This window comes from Fukomys damarensis, unplaced genomic scaffold, assembly GCF_012274545.1.
Source record: "Fukomys damarensis isolate Sample0158 unplaced genomic scaffold, DMR_v1.0_HiC HiC_scaffold_26, whole genome shotgun sequence".
Taxonomy (NCBI): Eukaryota; Metazoa; Chordata; class Mammalia; order Rodentia; family Bathyergidae; genus Fukomys; species Fukomys damarensis.
In genome coordinates this window covers 21,672,653-21,688,544 of record NW_022900938.1, presented here as the reverse complement: position 1 = coordinate 21,688,544, position 15,892 = coordinate 21,672,653, and the positions used below count along the sequence as shown (strand labels likewise).

Sequence of the window (15,892 nt, the reverse complement as noted above, 5' to 3'; positions counted from 1 at the left end):
ATAAAAACTACAGGCAGTAAGTTTACCCCAGTATTACTTCTACCATCGCGCGCGCGCACACACACACACACACACACACCAACTTAGCTGAATAAACTGCATTTGAACTTTTTTCACAACTATAACTAGAAAACAGAACTCTTATTCCCAGCCTAAAGATCATATTTGTTTGTAAATATCTGTTGAGTAACTGTAATGAGTACTATTATCCACAGTCTATAGCTAGACAATATATATAGTGATAAAAGATGCAGTACTTCAGATAATACACAAATGCCTTAGCTTCCCATTGAAATGCCAAGCTTTAAAAAGCAAAAGATTCAATAAAATCAATAGTCTCGTGTTCAAAGCATTAAAAAAAACCTAACAATAGGAAGTTATACTGCTTCTAAAAACTGATGAAAACAAATAGTCTCACAAACCCTAAAGTAAAAAAAAAAATTTCTAAACAAGACACCTGTTTTTATTTTGGTACTGGGGATCAAACTTGGGTCCCTGTGATTGCAAGGCAGGTGGAGGAACCACTGAGCTAAATCCCCGGCAAGACACCTGTTTTTAGAGAGGTGATTTCATGTGTGAATTTAAAAATAATTTGCTTCACGTAACATAGGAGCTACTTACCAATTTTGTAATCTTTGACAAATAGTTTTAACTAAGGAGAATTAAGTTTGTTGGGAGATGAAAGAAAAGCCTATCATTAAGTCAGACATGTTTTTCAGAAAGTCTCTAAAATTTCTTTCCCTCAACTACTATTGATAATTTTTTGAAATCCAGTTTTTATCATTTCTTCCATGACATATTAAAAAAAAACCCTAGATATTTTTTCTGTCCCAAACCTTCCACTCAAATCCACTCCAAGTATTTTAAATGTAGTCACTTATAGCAGCTTCAGCTTTGTAAGTTATGTGACATAATCCTGACTATCCACCTTGAAGTATATAAAATCTAAGTTTCTAACTTAACAAAATTATAAACCATCTATACCAATATACATAATGGCAGGAATAAATTTCACAGACATTACAGTGAAAGAAAGGAGAAGCTGCTAAAGAATACAGAACATATGATTATATTCATGTGAAATTTAAGAATAAACTAAAGTGACGAAGATATGTCAGAATAGTGATTATCCTGGAAAGAGTGGCAGAGATGGTCTGTATTTTGATTTATATGGTGGCTACACAAGTGTAAACATGTACAAAATGCATCCACTTCAGGTTTTTATAGTTGTATATATACAGTTGTATTATGCTAACATGAGTATCTTTTTCCCTTTCATTATGATCTTTAATATATTTAAACAGTTACGAGGGTGTGTGTGTGTGCTAGGGATTGAACCCACAATTTCATTAAGCTTCATTCCCAGCCACTTAGGATTTGCTAATTTTGTTTTGTTTTACTTCTGGAGACAGAATTTCACTATGTAATTCAGGCTGGCCTTGAGCTTCCTATGCAGCCCAGCCTGGCCTCCCACTCGCAGTGATACTCCTGCCTCAGTGTCTCAAGTGCTAGATGTACAGCACAATGCCTGGCCAACTTGCTAATTTTTAAAGGAATACTGTACTTTGAAAAACATGTCCTGAACTTCATACACTTCCATTTCTGCTCCAAAGAAACGAAGGTTTAGAAAATTTTTAATTTTAAAAAGCTGCCTCAGTTCATGTAAATAACCAAAGGAGAAATTTAATTAGCTTCAAAAGATTTTAAAAACAATATACATAACAAAATGTTCCACAAAAGCAATACATGTTAAGTATAATGGATGTATTTAGTTTAAATCCATTAAATAATTTTTGGAACATTAACTTCTAGTGTTTTTATAAATACCAAAAATGATGGGGGGGGGGCATGACACTGAGGATGGAACCCAGGGTCTTCCACAGGCTAGGCCAACACTCTACCACCAAGCTACCTCCCCAGCCGTAAGAAGTGACTTTATTATTTATTTATTTTTATTTTTTTGGTACTGGGGATCAAACTCAGGACCTTGCACTTGCCAGGCAGGTAGCCGTACCAGTGAGCTAAATCCCAGGAATGTGACTTTAAAGACTTAGTATCTTCTTTGGTAAACACAGATAAAGCAAACTGAAAAGGGTACACATCTATGCAAGAAATGTAAGGGTGGCAATCCATCAATATCCTTTATTTACTTTCTAGTGATACTATCATCAAATCCATGTTCAGCAATACAAATGACTGGGAACAAAATATTCCACCTAGTAAAGAAGAATGCAAACTTTGTAATTCAACCAATTTCTCCTAATTTCTGTTCCATAACACTCTGTCAAAGGAATTAAGAGTTAAAGCAGTAAGTAGAATGATGATTACAGAACCCAGGGTGGAGGTGTAAAAGGGTACAAAATCTTACATGAAAGGAATACAGAGGCAGGTGTGTGTGTGTGTGTGTGTGTGTGTGTGTGTGTGGTATTGCATAACATGGTGCATACAATTAAAGAGTACTGTACATTAAAATTCACTAAGTAAATTTCAAATGTTTCACTATAATTTCACTATAAAAATGTTAAATATCTGAGATGATAGATATGTTATCTAGTTTGATTTTATTGTTCTACATTACATTCATGGTCAAGTCACTTTGTATACCCTAAATTTATACAATTATAAATTAGCAATTTACAGTAACAGCAATTAATAAATGCAATCTATTTTAATGCTTAGGAAATTAGCCATGTTTTTCCACGCATTGTCAGTTTTACCCCAATCTTTCTTCCAGAGGTCTGACAACAGAGTTGCAGTTGATGTTGTAGTATGACAGAAATAGTTTGGTAAAAAAGGCTGAAGTCATGCGAGGATGGTTTCATCACAGTCACTGGCTACTCTTTATTTATATTACTTAGGCAAATCATTTTGCCTAACTAAGCTATAATTTTCTCATATGAAAATAAGAATAATACTGAGGCCTCTATAGCTCATTGGGTTCTTACGATCAAGACCTAATAATCTTAAAAGCACTAACTAAATAAGCAAATAATATTATAAGCCACACTAGTTGCTTGGTCAGATAGGCCTCTTGGTAGGTCTGGGGCAGTGGATGGCAAACCTTTAAGAGCTTTCAGTGACACAACAGCTCACTGTGGCACATGTGCCAAGGTTTGCTATCACCAGTCTAGAATACTTAAATCTTAACCTATGGTCCTGCCTCTCAAATTGGGGTCCCACGCTGCCAGACAAACAAAAAAGCAAGCATGGAGTTTCCAAAGCTTTTGCTTAAAGTGAAATGTTTGGAGCTATGCTATTCACCCAAAGTTCCATGTTCCTCATCCTCGAAATGAGGGCACTTGGGCAGAAAGTTTGACAGATACCAGAATCTTATCACTTTTGAGGAATTCTGTATTTACCAGGTATTTTCTATGTTTTAGAAATAGGCAGCTCTATCCTTTAGGTCAAAATTTAGTCTGGTTTAAGCAAAATTTTGCTAAAAATTTTGAAAAGGTAGCCGGGCATAGTGACACACACCTGTAATCCCACCACTCTGAGAAGCTGAGACAGTAGGATCTCAAGTTCAAGCCCCCAGCCTGGGCCATGTAGCAACTTGACAAGATGCTATCTCAAAATAAAAAGTAAAAAATAAAAAGGGCTGAAGATACAGAAGAAAAATAAGTGACCCTGCAATAACTGAAGACCCTGATTCTGTTTTTAAATTAATTTTAATAAGCAGAAATTCACATGTACTACAAAAACATTTCTCACAGAGCTTTGCTGATAAAAATCAGTAGAATAGAAAAAAAAATAACTCTCATAATTCCTCATGCAAAGTCTGATGGTTTTTATACTTTTATAAGGCAAAGTAAGACCCAACTTTTACCCCAGCAACACTTGTTTAAGGAAAGATAAATTCCTGTTTATATAACTAAATCCATATCTATGAGTTAGGATACAATAACTTAAAAGATATATTTTCAAAGGCAGTATTTTAAACATAACTTAAAAGTATTTAAAAATATACTTTAAAAGACAACTCCATATCTGTACACATGCAAGTAAGATAATCTTTCATTATTTCTACCACTTCTCATGTTATTAGTACACTCTGCAAACAGAAAACCACTGAAAATACTTTAAAGAAAACCTAAACGACTAATGAGGGAAGGGATTTGAAATACACATCAGGCAACAAACTCTACTACTTAAGAACTAAGCAAACTAAGTAATATGTATAGATTCTTTTTTAAAAGTATTATATATTTTTTGTTGTTGTTTTTTTTTTCTTTTGGTACCGAGGATCAAACTTGGGACCTTGCGCTTATGAGGCAGGCGGCAGAACCACTGAGCTAAATCCCTGGCCCCCTATTTTTGTATTTTCACTACCTCTGAAATCATTCTCAATCAAGAATAAGAGGCAAGCAGTGGAACCACCACTGAGCTAAATCCCTGGCCCCAAAAGTAAAATAGTGATAAACCAAACTTTCAAATTTTTCTGTCCTTTAACTGTTAAAAGCTTAAGAATGCCCCAAGCAATAAAATATACAATCACCCCCCATTATAGTCTCCTTCCTTTGCAGTTTTAAACCAACTGAAACAAAAAGATAAAAAACAGATCGAAATTAATCAAAATAAGAAATGATGACATTAAGAACTAAATGGCAAATGTGTGGTAACAGGTGAAGCCAATAATTCACCAGAAAATTTAGAAGACGGGGGAGTTCAGATCCAACAATGTAAATTACATATCTATCAATATAAGTATTCAGTGTCTATTCCATCACTAGAATGGAAGCATTATAAAAGAAGAGAATATCAGATTTTAGTCTCACTATATATCCTCAATACCCACAAAAGAGAAAACGTTTACTACTTAACAAATGAAATTAATTAATTAATTAACTACATCTCTGGTGACTTTAAGATATTTGAAGAAAATCTTTTTTTTTTTGGTTTTTTGAGATAGGGTCTCACTATGCAGTTGATATTGACTTAGAACTCACTATGTAGCCCAGGCTGGTCTCGAACTCATTGCAATCCTCCTGCCTCAAGCCTCCTGAGTGCTGGGATTACAGGCATGCACCACCATGCCCAGCAAGAAAATAATCTTTGAAAAAGAGCAATATATGCGAGGGGATTTAGCTCAGTGGCTCTGTGCTTGCCTTGCAAGTGCAACATCCTGAGTTTGATCCTCAACACCGGGAAAAAAATAAAAGTAAAAATTAATGAAAAAGAGCAATATAACAGAAAAATGCATCTCACATTCATATTTAATAATCTCATTATTGGTAAAGGGGTTGGAGCTCAGTGGTACAGTGCTTGCCAAAACATGCAAGGCCCTAGGTTTGATCCATAACACCACAAAAAACTAAAATAATTTAAAAGTTTTTAAATAATCTAACTGTTGAATATTAAAATACATCATTATTTGGAATTAAAGAATTATCTTTCTAATCTCTACAACTTTTTTTCTAACTATAATTCTTAGAAAATCTTAATTGTGGTCATAAATGTATTGCTGTGTCATATGCACTAATATGTAGACACTAATATGTAGCATATTTCATCAATTATATGATGCATTTTTCACACTTTAGTAACTCTATAATCAATCATAACAAGAAAGTATTTTATCTATCTGGCGGGGGCGTGTTTTGTTTTTTGTTTGTGGTACCTAGAATCGAACCCAGAGCCTCATGCATGCCAGACAAGTGTTCTCATCATTGAGCCACATTCCCAGCCTTTTTGAAATTTTATTGTGAGTTGTTCTCACTAAGTTACTTAGGCTAGCCTCAAACAGTATTCTGCTGCCTCAGCTTCCTGAGTCACTGAAATTACAGCAGGGGTATGCCAGTGCCCATATCTAGTTTAATTTTTTTTTTCTCCTTTTTAAATGATTAAGGCATTATTAGCCGGAATAAAATAAAATATGTATGCATCACATCTAATTAATTATTTCTCCAAGTATTAAGAAAACATCAGATAAATGCTACGTAAGAAACAACAAAATCTAAAACAGTTTTACTACTAACATTTATTATTAACGGTTTTAGGCTGCTCCAACTCTGAAAATTTTAAATCAAATGTCCTTCCTAATGATGGATCCCTACTCTCCTTTAAGCTCTATTCACCTCATCAGTTCAATCTCTCTCATTCCCAATCTTCAGTTCTCTTGACCTCATCCATCTCTCACAGGGCTATATTCTATTTTCTGACAGATGTCCACCCATATGGTCATGCACAAAAATTCAAAATAATGTCCCAAACAGGTCTCTGTCTCTTTTTCAATACTATTTGCTGTTCTTTTTATACTTAACATCTCAGATAATGCCATCCATGATGATTCACTCAAGGGACCAAGTACCAAAACCCAAGAGTCACGACTGACTTCTATTCTTTCTTTGAAATCCTCATTATTAGTGACCAGAAGCAGTAAAAAACACAGAGGAATTCCAACAGTCAGGCTTGAGGGTCACTTCTTTACAAAACAAATCATCCCTACTCCAATCTCATTGTTTGCCTATACCACAAACCCTCCCAGAAGGTCTTTCTGTTTATACTTTTACCAAGATAGAGCACCTGGATTGGTACTTCTCAAATTATCTGTGGTGAGATTTTGAAAACAGAGTAGAAATAAACTACTAGGCAAAGGAAAAATTTTAAGGACCTATAAAAAGTACTAACACAATTTTTTTATTATTTCACTCAAATGACAAAAAAATAGTTAAACTGCTATAAAATTTTCTAACTCCTCATTCTCAATTGTTACAGTTACCTTAGTGAAGGACCAGTGACAAAGAAGAGCACAGAACCAGTCGACAGTTGTCCCCTACTTCCTACTTTTGTTTAGTTTGCATTAATTTGCTCATTATAATACTGTTATTATAAAGTACAGTCCTAACCTAAGCCTTAATCTCAATCCATTTTATCAGAGAATTTCTGTTATATCTCACTTTTGTAATCAAAAGAACATAAGCCAAACTACAGTCTTATCTGTTTTGTCTCTTTCCATTGTATCCCTCTCTCCATAACAAATAGCTAATTTAGTTTCTTTAATCCTTTCATCTTTAATAGATAATTAGGATCTTTCTCTCCTCTGAAATAACTAGAATCCTCTTCTCTATTAATTTTGCCTTTGACACATGGAAAAGAGTGCATAAAATTTCTACAACTTAAGGGCTGGGGATTTAGCTCAGTGGTTCTGCCACCTGCCTCACAAGCATAAGGTCCTGAGTTCAATCCCTGGTACCAAAAAAAAAAAGAATAATAAAATTCTACAACTTAAAATTTCAAGGCTGTGAGGATAGCTCAGGGGTGAAGCACTTGCAGAATGCACACAAGGTCCTAAGTTGAAACACCATCATGAAAAAAAAATTCAAAATGTCTTCTCATCAACACTAGTTCTACACAGAAATACTTCTCATCCAGAACATTTACACTCAACTAGAATATGATTATCAGCACAGCCTATCTATGGAATATGTCTTCACACATGGAGATTACACTAAGTAACATTAAAAGTCACAAATTAACAGACTACAAACTAACCCACTATTATCTTCCAAGGATAAACAATCTTCTATTAATCAGTCTTTCTAATTTCATCTAAGCAATAATGGAAAGAAAACACTGACTTTGATGAAATCAATAAGGGAATAGCAACTGCACTTACGTGTTAGGTGAAATATCCCATCACAGGCACTAATATGAGATAAAAAGGCATTTCCCAAGCCCTGCCCATTGTGAGCTCCTTTCACAAGGCCAGCAATATCCACTACATTTAGAAAGGCGGGAATTTTGCTGAAATACAAAAGGTGATTTTATTATAAGATGAAGGAGAAAAGTTAAAGCAGTATAGAATTTCTATTGTACCTGAGATTAAAACTCTTATCAGTAAATTTACTAAAAGTTACACTGGCACATCATATACACACAAACACATACACACACAAAAGCAGTGAGGAGTATACTGACAGAAGGTAGGGTAATCATAACAAAATAAGTCAATACTGGCCAGGTGTGGTTACACACACCTGTCATCCCAGCATTCGGGAGGCTGAGGCAAGAGGATTGCCTCAAGTTCAAGACCAGCCTGAACTACACAGTGAGTTTAAGACCAGCTTGAACTACAGTACACAGTGAGACCCCATCTCAAAAAAATTTTTTTAAATTAAAAAAAAAAAAGGTCAACATTGTGTCAGGTACTAGACTAAGTATTTTACATCTACTAGCTCATTTCAAAGTTCAAAACAATTCTATAAGATAGGTGTTATTTTGCAGATGAGGAATTTGTACCTTTTAGGCGTTAAGAAATTTACTGCATACAGATGACTTAACTAAGTAGTAATAAAAGTAGGATTCAAACACAAGCAGTCCAAGTTTGTCGTTAATCACCACAGAGGTTACAGAGCTAAAACATGCATGTAATGATGAGAACCAGTTATCAACATAGTACATAATAACCTAGCTAATGATGGCAAGAAAATCAGATGCATATACAAGATAACCTTTGCTTTGCTAAGTAAAAGCTCAGTTAATGCAAGGGAGAAACCAAGTTAAGAAAATCAGTTTGCCATGTAAAAATGGAGATTTAAGTATACAAGCAAATAAAGGCTACTTTCAATGTCATGACAAAGTAATATGCTATAATGTTTTACCACCTGATAAAATACAGTATAAAAGTTCCATAAAAGGCATTCCCTACTAAATGAATCCTTTCAAAGTAACTTCTATAAACAATTACAGACAGGTGTGTTACTAGAAAATCCACTGGAAAAACAAAAATGTGGTTAGTTTCTCTAGCTGGACATTGTGTCCCCAACGTCCACTGCCTCTTGGTAACTATAATGATTTTTCTCAAGTATGTGTTTTTTTAATCTAGAAAGGTATTTATACTCTATGTAAAATAAATATCCCACTTCTGTAAATGTGAACACATTCATGGGAAAATATGGAAGGATACATCAAAGTATTTATACTTGGTACAGCAAGGTAGATGACGTATAGCTCTTACTTACATTATACATTTCCTTACTGCCTACACTAAATTTTATCTGGAAGTTCTACACTAAGTTTTATCTAGAAAGTTTTATTTTTTTCTGATTAAAGATATAATACATGTTTATTATAAAAGTGCAAACACTATAGAAGAATTAGGAACACAAACAGCCCTCCATCTGGCAGATTCCACACAGGAATTATCAATCACTGATTTAAAATATTCTGGGGGAAAAAAACTGCCCCTTTTCTGTCATTATTTCCTAAATAGAATGTAACAACTATTTAAACAGTATACACATTAAATATTATAAGTAATCCAGAAATATATTTAAAGTATACTGGAGAATATGCACAGGTTATATACAAATATTACACCATCTTTTACGTAAAGAACTTCCTGTATCCACAGGGTTCCGGAACTAATTCTCATGGATACCAAAGAACTACCATGAAGATCACCTAAAAGCTCCACTACCCAGAGATCACCATTAATTACAGTAGTTCATGATCTTCATTACATATCTTTTCCTATGAATATACCCACACACACTATAATTTTATATGAATGAGATCATGTAACAAGAGTAAGCACTCCCTCTAGTTTAGTTCATGCTCACCAGAAAAAATAACTGCAATGTCATCACTAAGTACATCCTTCCTATTCTTTCTTTGTACTCTATATTGCTTTTATAATTAACCAAAACAATGCTACATTAATTTTTACAGAAAAATCCTCCCACCTCATTTTGTATATGTGCTGCCAAAGCAAGCACCCTCCCACCTTATTTTGAATATATCATGTTTATTTACTCAGCCAAAACACTGCCATTAAAAACAGTGACATTAAGTATTTCTTACCTTGCTGGTTTGTGATACTGGCAAAGAAACTCAAATCTTTCATCTGGCACAGGAACTCTGCTCTCATTAGGATCAATAGTGCAGAATGGAAAGTTTTCTGCTGAAGCCTGGCTATTCGTTAATACATTAAAGAAGGTAGATTTCCTAAAACGAAAAAAAATTTTCTATTACTTCTTAGATTACTTCTAAGAAAAAGTTAATCCATGCTAATTTTAGTGATCAAATAAAATCTATATGGATTATAAAACCAATCTGTAAAGGCAGGGGAAATAATACATTTTTACTAACAAAAATAAATTATGTTCATATTTCAGTCTATTTGGAAATTGAAAAGAATGTTCCCAAAGAATCTTCAAGACATCTAAGATTCTCATGTTATACCAAAAAATGTATTTTTTTCATAACATATGAGGTACTAGTATCATTTCACTTATACCTAACATAACTTCACTAGTATGAAATGTTGAAAGGTGTGTATCTAGTTAGAGCAACCACTTCCCAAGCATTCTGAATTGAGGGAAGATCCTAATTGTCTCACAGGAAATGGAAGGCTGGAGCTCAGACTCTCCTAATTGTTAATACACAAGAATTACTGATAAGTCTAGAATTGTGAATTATGAAAGTCAAAAAGTAAACTCTTTCCAAGGTGTGACTTAAATCAGGGAAAAAAAAATCCACCAGGTGTGGTGGTGCACACCTGTGATCCTACCACTTAGGAGGCAGACACAGGAGAACTGCTTTGATTTCAAGGCCAACCTGGGCTACATAGCAAGACACTGTTTCAAAAAAACAAAAGAAAAAAGGACAGAAATACATTAACAAGGAATAAAGTGGTCACTAAATTTTCTGGTTATCTCATTTTTATCAAGTATATGTGCTCAGAGTATGCCAACTCACATGTTAACACTAGCCATATTGTTTAAAGTATAATATTTAGAATGCCAAAAAATTTAAGAATAAAATTTTTAAAAAAGAGTAAAATCCAAAGTAAAATGGAATCTTTAAAGGTTTGCTGTTTGTTCTGTATCACTTTTCAATTTCATCATTAATAGACAGTAGAGAATTTACTATAGTGACATCTTTATAGTACATAGAAAAAATTTAAAATAAGAACTACTTTTTTAACTGGAGAAAATGACAAAGTACTCAAGGATTAGTTGATAACTGAGACTGGTGCTTGCTAACTCTGGCTAGACATATGATTATGTAAAAATATTTGCATATGGCTAAATGTAATAACAAAGGAATACTAAAAAAAAAAATAGTTGTTAGCAGTGTTGAACTATGGATGATTATTTTTCTCTTTTCCCCCTCAAAAATTAGGATTAAAATGTCTATTCTTATGAGATCTATTTAGTCTATATTCATCAGGAGAAATTTATAGTTACTACATACAGTTAGCTCATCTGACTGAACTTTTAAACCAAAAACCAGTTCCTTTTAAATACTGAGAGCCTTATAAAAGTGATGAGCAAAAGGCAACGATCAAGGTTATATCTAAGTACTATGAGTGAGAAGTGTGTTTTAACAAGATACTTTAATTTTACCTGTCTTTAGACATCATCTAACACCACTGAGACTAAACAATTCAGTCAAGTACAGATGTTTGCTAAAATAGCCACACAAATTATTTCTAGTTAGGACACCATTAGACAAATCAGCAGCTGAGAATAAAAGTATCATCAGTCCTCTTTCCAAATCAACTGATGTAGGCAACTGTATTTTAAACATATTCAAGTGATGTGAAGTCAAGAGTTTCTTTTGTTTTGCTTTTGTGAAGTAAGGTTTTAAAGACAATGGGCTGGATTCACACTCAGCCATGGCATAATGATGAAATCCAATACCAAAGAACACAGTAACAATCCCAAAACTCTAATAATGATTAATTGAAAGAAAATCACTAATTCTATAGGGCTGGCTTTTAATTTCAACCATGTTTAGATGTCACACTACTGAATTTAAAAGTCTGTATAGGTATAAAAGTACAGTCCACCTAAATGACTATGAAGCCTAATATAATTTGCACATTAAAACAGCAGATAATTTTTTTAAAGTGATCATGTTTAGACTTTGGTCTTTAATTATCATGCCCATTAAAAATGATCAGGATTTGTTGGAGAAATAGCTAATTCCAGGTATGGCACCAAAAAAAAAAAAAAAAGAAAAGAAAAAGAAAGACAGACACACACACACACACACACACACACACACACAGAGATGACAACTCAATTTTTCTAGCAGAAAACAAGGAAGCTTTTTAAGGCCAATGAATCCTATCAAAAGCATCCCGTGCCTTCCTTTCCATCTACTCTGTAGGCTGAGACAGGAGGGTAATTTGGGCCCAGGAGGTTTGGCTCAGCCTCTCTAAAATGTCAATATGGGCCAATCTTGAGTATGACTAGAAAACAATACAATGAATTGTAACAAATCAAATCATTTCATACCCATAAATTGTTAATCCTCAAAAAATAAGGATGCTGATTAATTATACTGAAGACTGTTATGGTCTTTGTTATATAAAATATACTTTGAAAATAAGCAAAGAATTGATTATTTTATAGGCACAGTCCAGCCAATTAACAAGGAAAAAAAAGTTTTTGCTTTCTTTAATTGTAGGTATACTTTAGATATACATGATAATGTTCGTCACAGGAAAGTTATTCCTGTACATGATATATCTTGCTTTTTTTTTCCTATTTCTCTCCTCTTTCTTCAATCCCTCTTCTCCTTATTTATAAAAGCTTTGTTTCCACTGTTTCCTTCTAATCTGTTTTTTGTTCCTGCTTTGCTTTACCCCTCTGCCCTCCCCTCCCTTGTTCCCCTTCTCATTTGAACATTATCTCCCCAGTATCTATTATATATTTGAGTCTTTATTAACACTTTGTTTTACAGAGAAACAATGCAGTACTTAAACATGTGCATCCCATTTATGTCACATAATGGTCTCGAGGTGCATCCACTGAGCTAAAAAAATGTTTCCAGTTTATCTTTCCTTAAGGCAGAGTAGTACTCCACTGTATACACACGCACACACACACACACACACACACACACACACACCTTATCCATTCATTATTTGATGGGCATTTGGGCTGTTTCCAAGATTTAGCTATTACAAACTGCTAAAAACATGGGTATGCATGTATTACTGTGGTATGATGCTTTTAATTCTTTCAGGAAGATACTAAGAAGTTGGTATAGCTGGGTCAAATAGAACTTGTTTTGTTTTTTGAGGAATCTCCACACTGATTTCCACAGAGGTTGCACCAGTCTACACTCCCACCAACAGTGGAGAAAGGTTCCTTTTTCCCTACAGCTCCGCCAGCATTTCTTATTGGCTCATTTCTTGATAATTGCCATTCTTTCTGGAGTGAGATGGAATCTCAGCCTTGTTTTAATTTGCATTTCTTAAATGATCAGTGATGTTAAACATTTTTCATACATTTATTTGCCATTTCTACTTCTTCATCTAAGAAGTGTCTACTCATTTCGGATACCCATTTTTAGACCGGGTCTTTAAATTTGAGAGGTCTGATTTTTTTGAGTGCTTTATATATTCTAGATATTAGTCCTTTGTCTGAGGAACAGCTGGCAAAAATTTTTTTCCCACACCATGGGTTGTCTTTTCACTCTGTTCTGATTTCTTTTGCTGTGCAAAAGCTTTTAATATGAGATCCCAGTTGATTCTTTGGACAGTCCCTGTGCAACTGGGACTTTGTTCATAAAGTCTTTGCCTACACCAATGTCTTCAAGAATTCTACCTCTTCTCTGAGTAGATTTAGTGTTTCTGTTTTAATATTTAGATCTTTTAGCCACTTCAATTTTAATTTACTACATGGTGAAAGAATGGATCTAGTTTTAATCTTCTCCAGATGGAAAGCCAGTTTTTCCAGGACCATTTATTAAGGAGGCTATCGCTCTTCCAATGAAGGTGTTTGGCTCAAAAAGGAAAAAATAAAATTAAGAGAATCACCATTCTGCAACACCTAACAAAGTAATAGATCTGAGTAATGACCACTAATGACTGTTGAAAAATAAGTCCCTCCCTCTAAGAGAAGTTAATATATTTCACCTTAATCTGACAAAGCATTTAGATGTTCAAACTAGTTTATGAAAACTACAGACAGAAGAATACATTACATGACACCATAGGGACACAATAATATCCAGACTGTTTGAAATTCCATAAGACAACTAAATTTCTTCAAGAAACAAAGTGCAGGCAGAGGTAGAAGGAAAACAGTGCAGGCAGAGGTAGAAGGAAAACTTTTGCTTTTGAGTGAGATGTAAATGCTAACAACAGACCAGAGACCTACCCAGAACTAGAAAAAAATCATATAAAATGCAGAATACAGAACTATTCTCTCTGAAGAGGCTAGGATTCTGAAGGGGGAGCAATGTGGAAGTGATTTGAATCCAGGGACATTTGCTATTCTGGGCAAAGAAAAGAGGTAAGAATCCAGGTTTTAGACATATGGAAAGCTCATGCCATAGGCAAGAGAAACAGCAAAACATTATAAAGATAAATTAGGGCTACTATATTTTTGTATACTGTAATTATAAAACAGCTCATCACTATTACCACAGTCAACTGAAATTCTAAAAGATTAAAAAAAAAAAGATAAAAGGGTAAAAAGAGCTGTGGTCATCCCTTAATGCTTTGCTACCTTCTATCCACCATGAACTGTTGCCTCTCTGCAGGTGGTACACTGCCTTGGAACCAGCCAACTATGGACTGAAACTGTGAGCTAAATAAACCTGTCCTCTCTTAACTTGTGGATGTTGGGTATTTCACGTCACCACAAGAAAAGTAACTAAGACACCAAGGCAGCTACAACTCACAGGAGAGTTTACTAAAAAGACAGCAGCTAGGCAGAGGGCTCTAAAGAACTATAGAGTGCCTTCTATAGAATATGACTGACTCATGATTTGTGCATAAATTCCATTTCCACAAAGCCAGAAAAAGAACCAGCCAAAGCATCGGGATGAAGAACGATCAAAGTTCACACAGAGCTTGTACTAGCCAGAGTAGAAAGACTTTGTAATATAAAAGAATTCAGAAAGTCTTCAAGGGAGTCACCTTCTTCTAATGGCAGAGCTAAAGTAGCATGAACAAGAAAAAAAAAAAAATCTTATGAACTCATCATAAGAAAACATAGTAGCTAGCCTGAAAACAATCAAAATCATATGCAAATAACTAAATGCCAGACCAAAGTCCAATACTTGTCAAGAACTATGACTTTCAGAATAAAATTTACAGGGTCTGGAATCCAATAAAAATTGCAAGCCATGTGCAAAAGCAGGAAAATAAACACCAAAATTGGGATAAAAGTCAATACAAGCAAATCAAGTAATACAAGATGAGGAAATTAACAGACAAATGTTCTAAATCTTTTAATGTTACAAACCTTTTAAAATTTTTTGAAGAATGTAAAGAGAAAGATGAAGACATGAAAAATATCCAGAGAGAAACTATGAAAAATAAAATATTTGAAGCAAAATTAAACTGAAATGAAAAACACAGTGGATATACTAATAGCAGACAGCCCATTACAGAAGAAAAGAACTTGAAGATAGAGCACCAGAAATTATACAAATGAAGCATACAGAAGATAAAATAAAGAACAAATCATAGCTTCAGTAGGATACTATCTAGGCAACTTACACAGTACATGTAATAGAAGACCCATAAAAAGAGAAAACTGGAAAAGACAAAAAGAGTACTTAAAGAAATATTAGCCAAATATTGCACAAATTTAATGAAAATCATAAACTCACAAACCTAAAATAGTAATAGACCAAGGAAAAGAAGCATAGGGAAAACCACACCAAAGCACATAAAAAGCTGTTGAAAGCCAGTATAAAAGAACAATTTAAAGGCAACCAGAGAAGAAAATAACCACTATGTGGAAGAACAAGTTCAGAAAGAAAAAAATTCTCTTTAGGTAACTTGAAAAGCCAGGCACCATGGCACATGACTTTAATCCCTGTACTCCAGAGGCTGAGGCAGGAGGATCACTGTGAGTTCAAGACCAGCCTGGACTACATAATGAGACTGTCTCCATACATACATACATACATACATACATAC

General features: G+C 34.2%; 1 protein-coding gene across 2 annotated transcripts in view; it reads right to left on the bottom strand.

Annotated features, from left to right (window-relative positions):
- Ola1 (Obg like ATPase 1) overlaps positions 1-15,892 on the bottom strand; it is a 157,954-nt gene that overhangs the window by 135,474 nt on the left and 6,588 nt on the right. Inside the window, exons 3-4 of one of the 2 annotated variants that reach the window (XM_010607029.2) lie at positions 9,802-9,945; positions 7,616-7,743 (exon numbers count right to left, since the gene is read on the bottom strand). In XM_010607029.2, coding sequence (XP_010605331.1) covers positions 7,616-7,743; positions 9,802-9,945 — 272 coding nt within the window. Of the gene's footprint in view, positions 1-7,615; positions 7,744-9,801; positions 9,946-15,892 lie in introns of those variants that run through there. The other variant, XM_010607030.2, reaches the window with a different exon arrangement.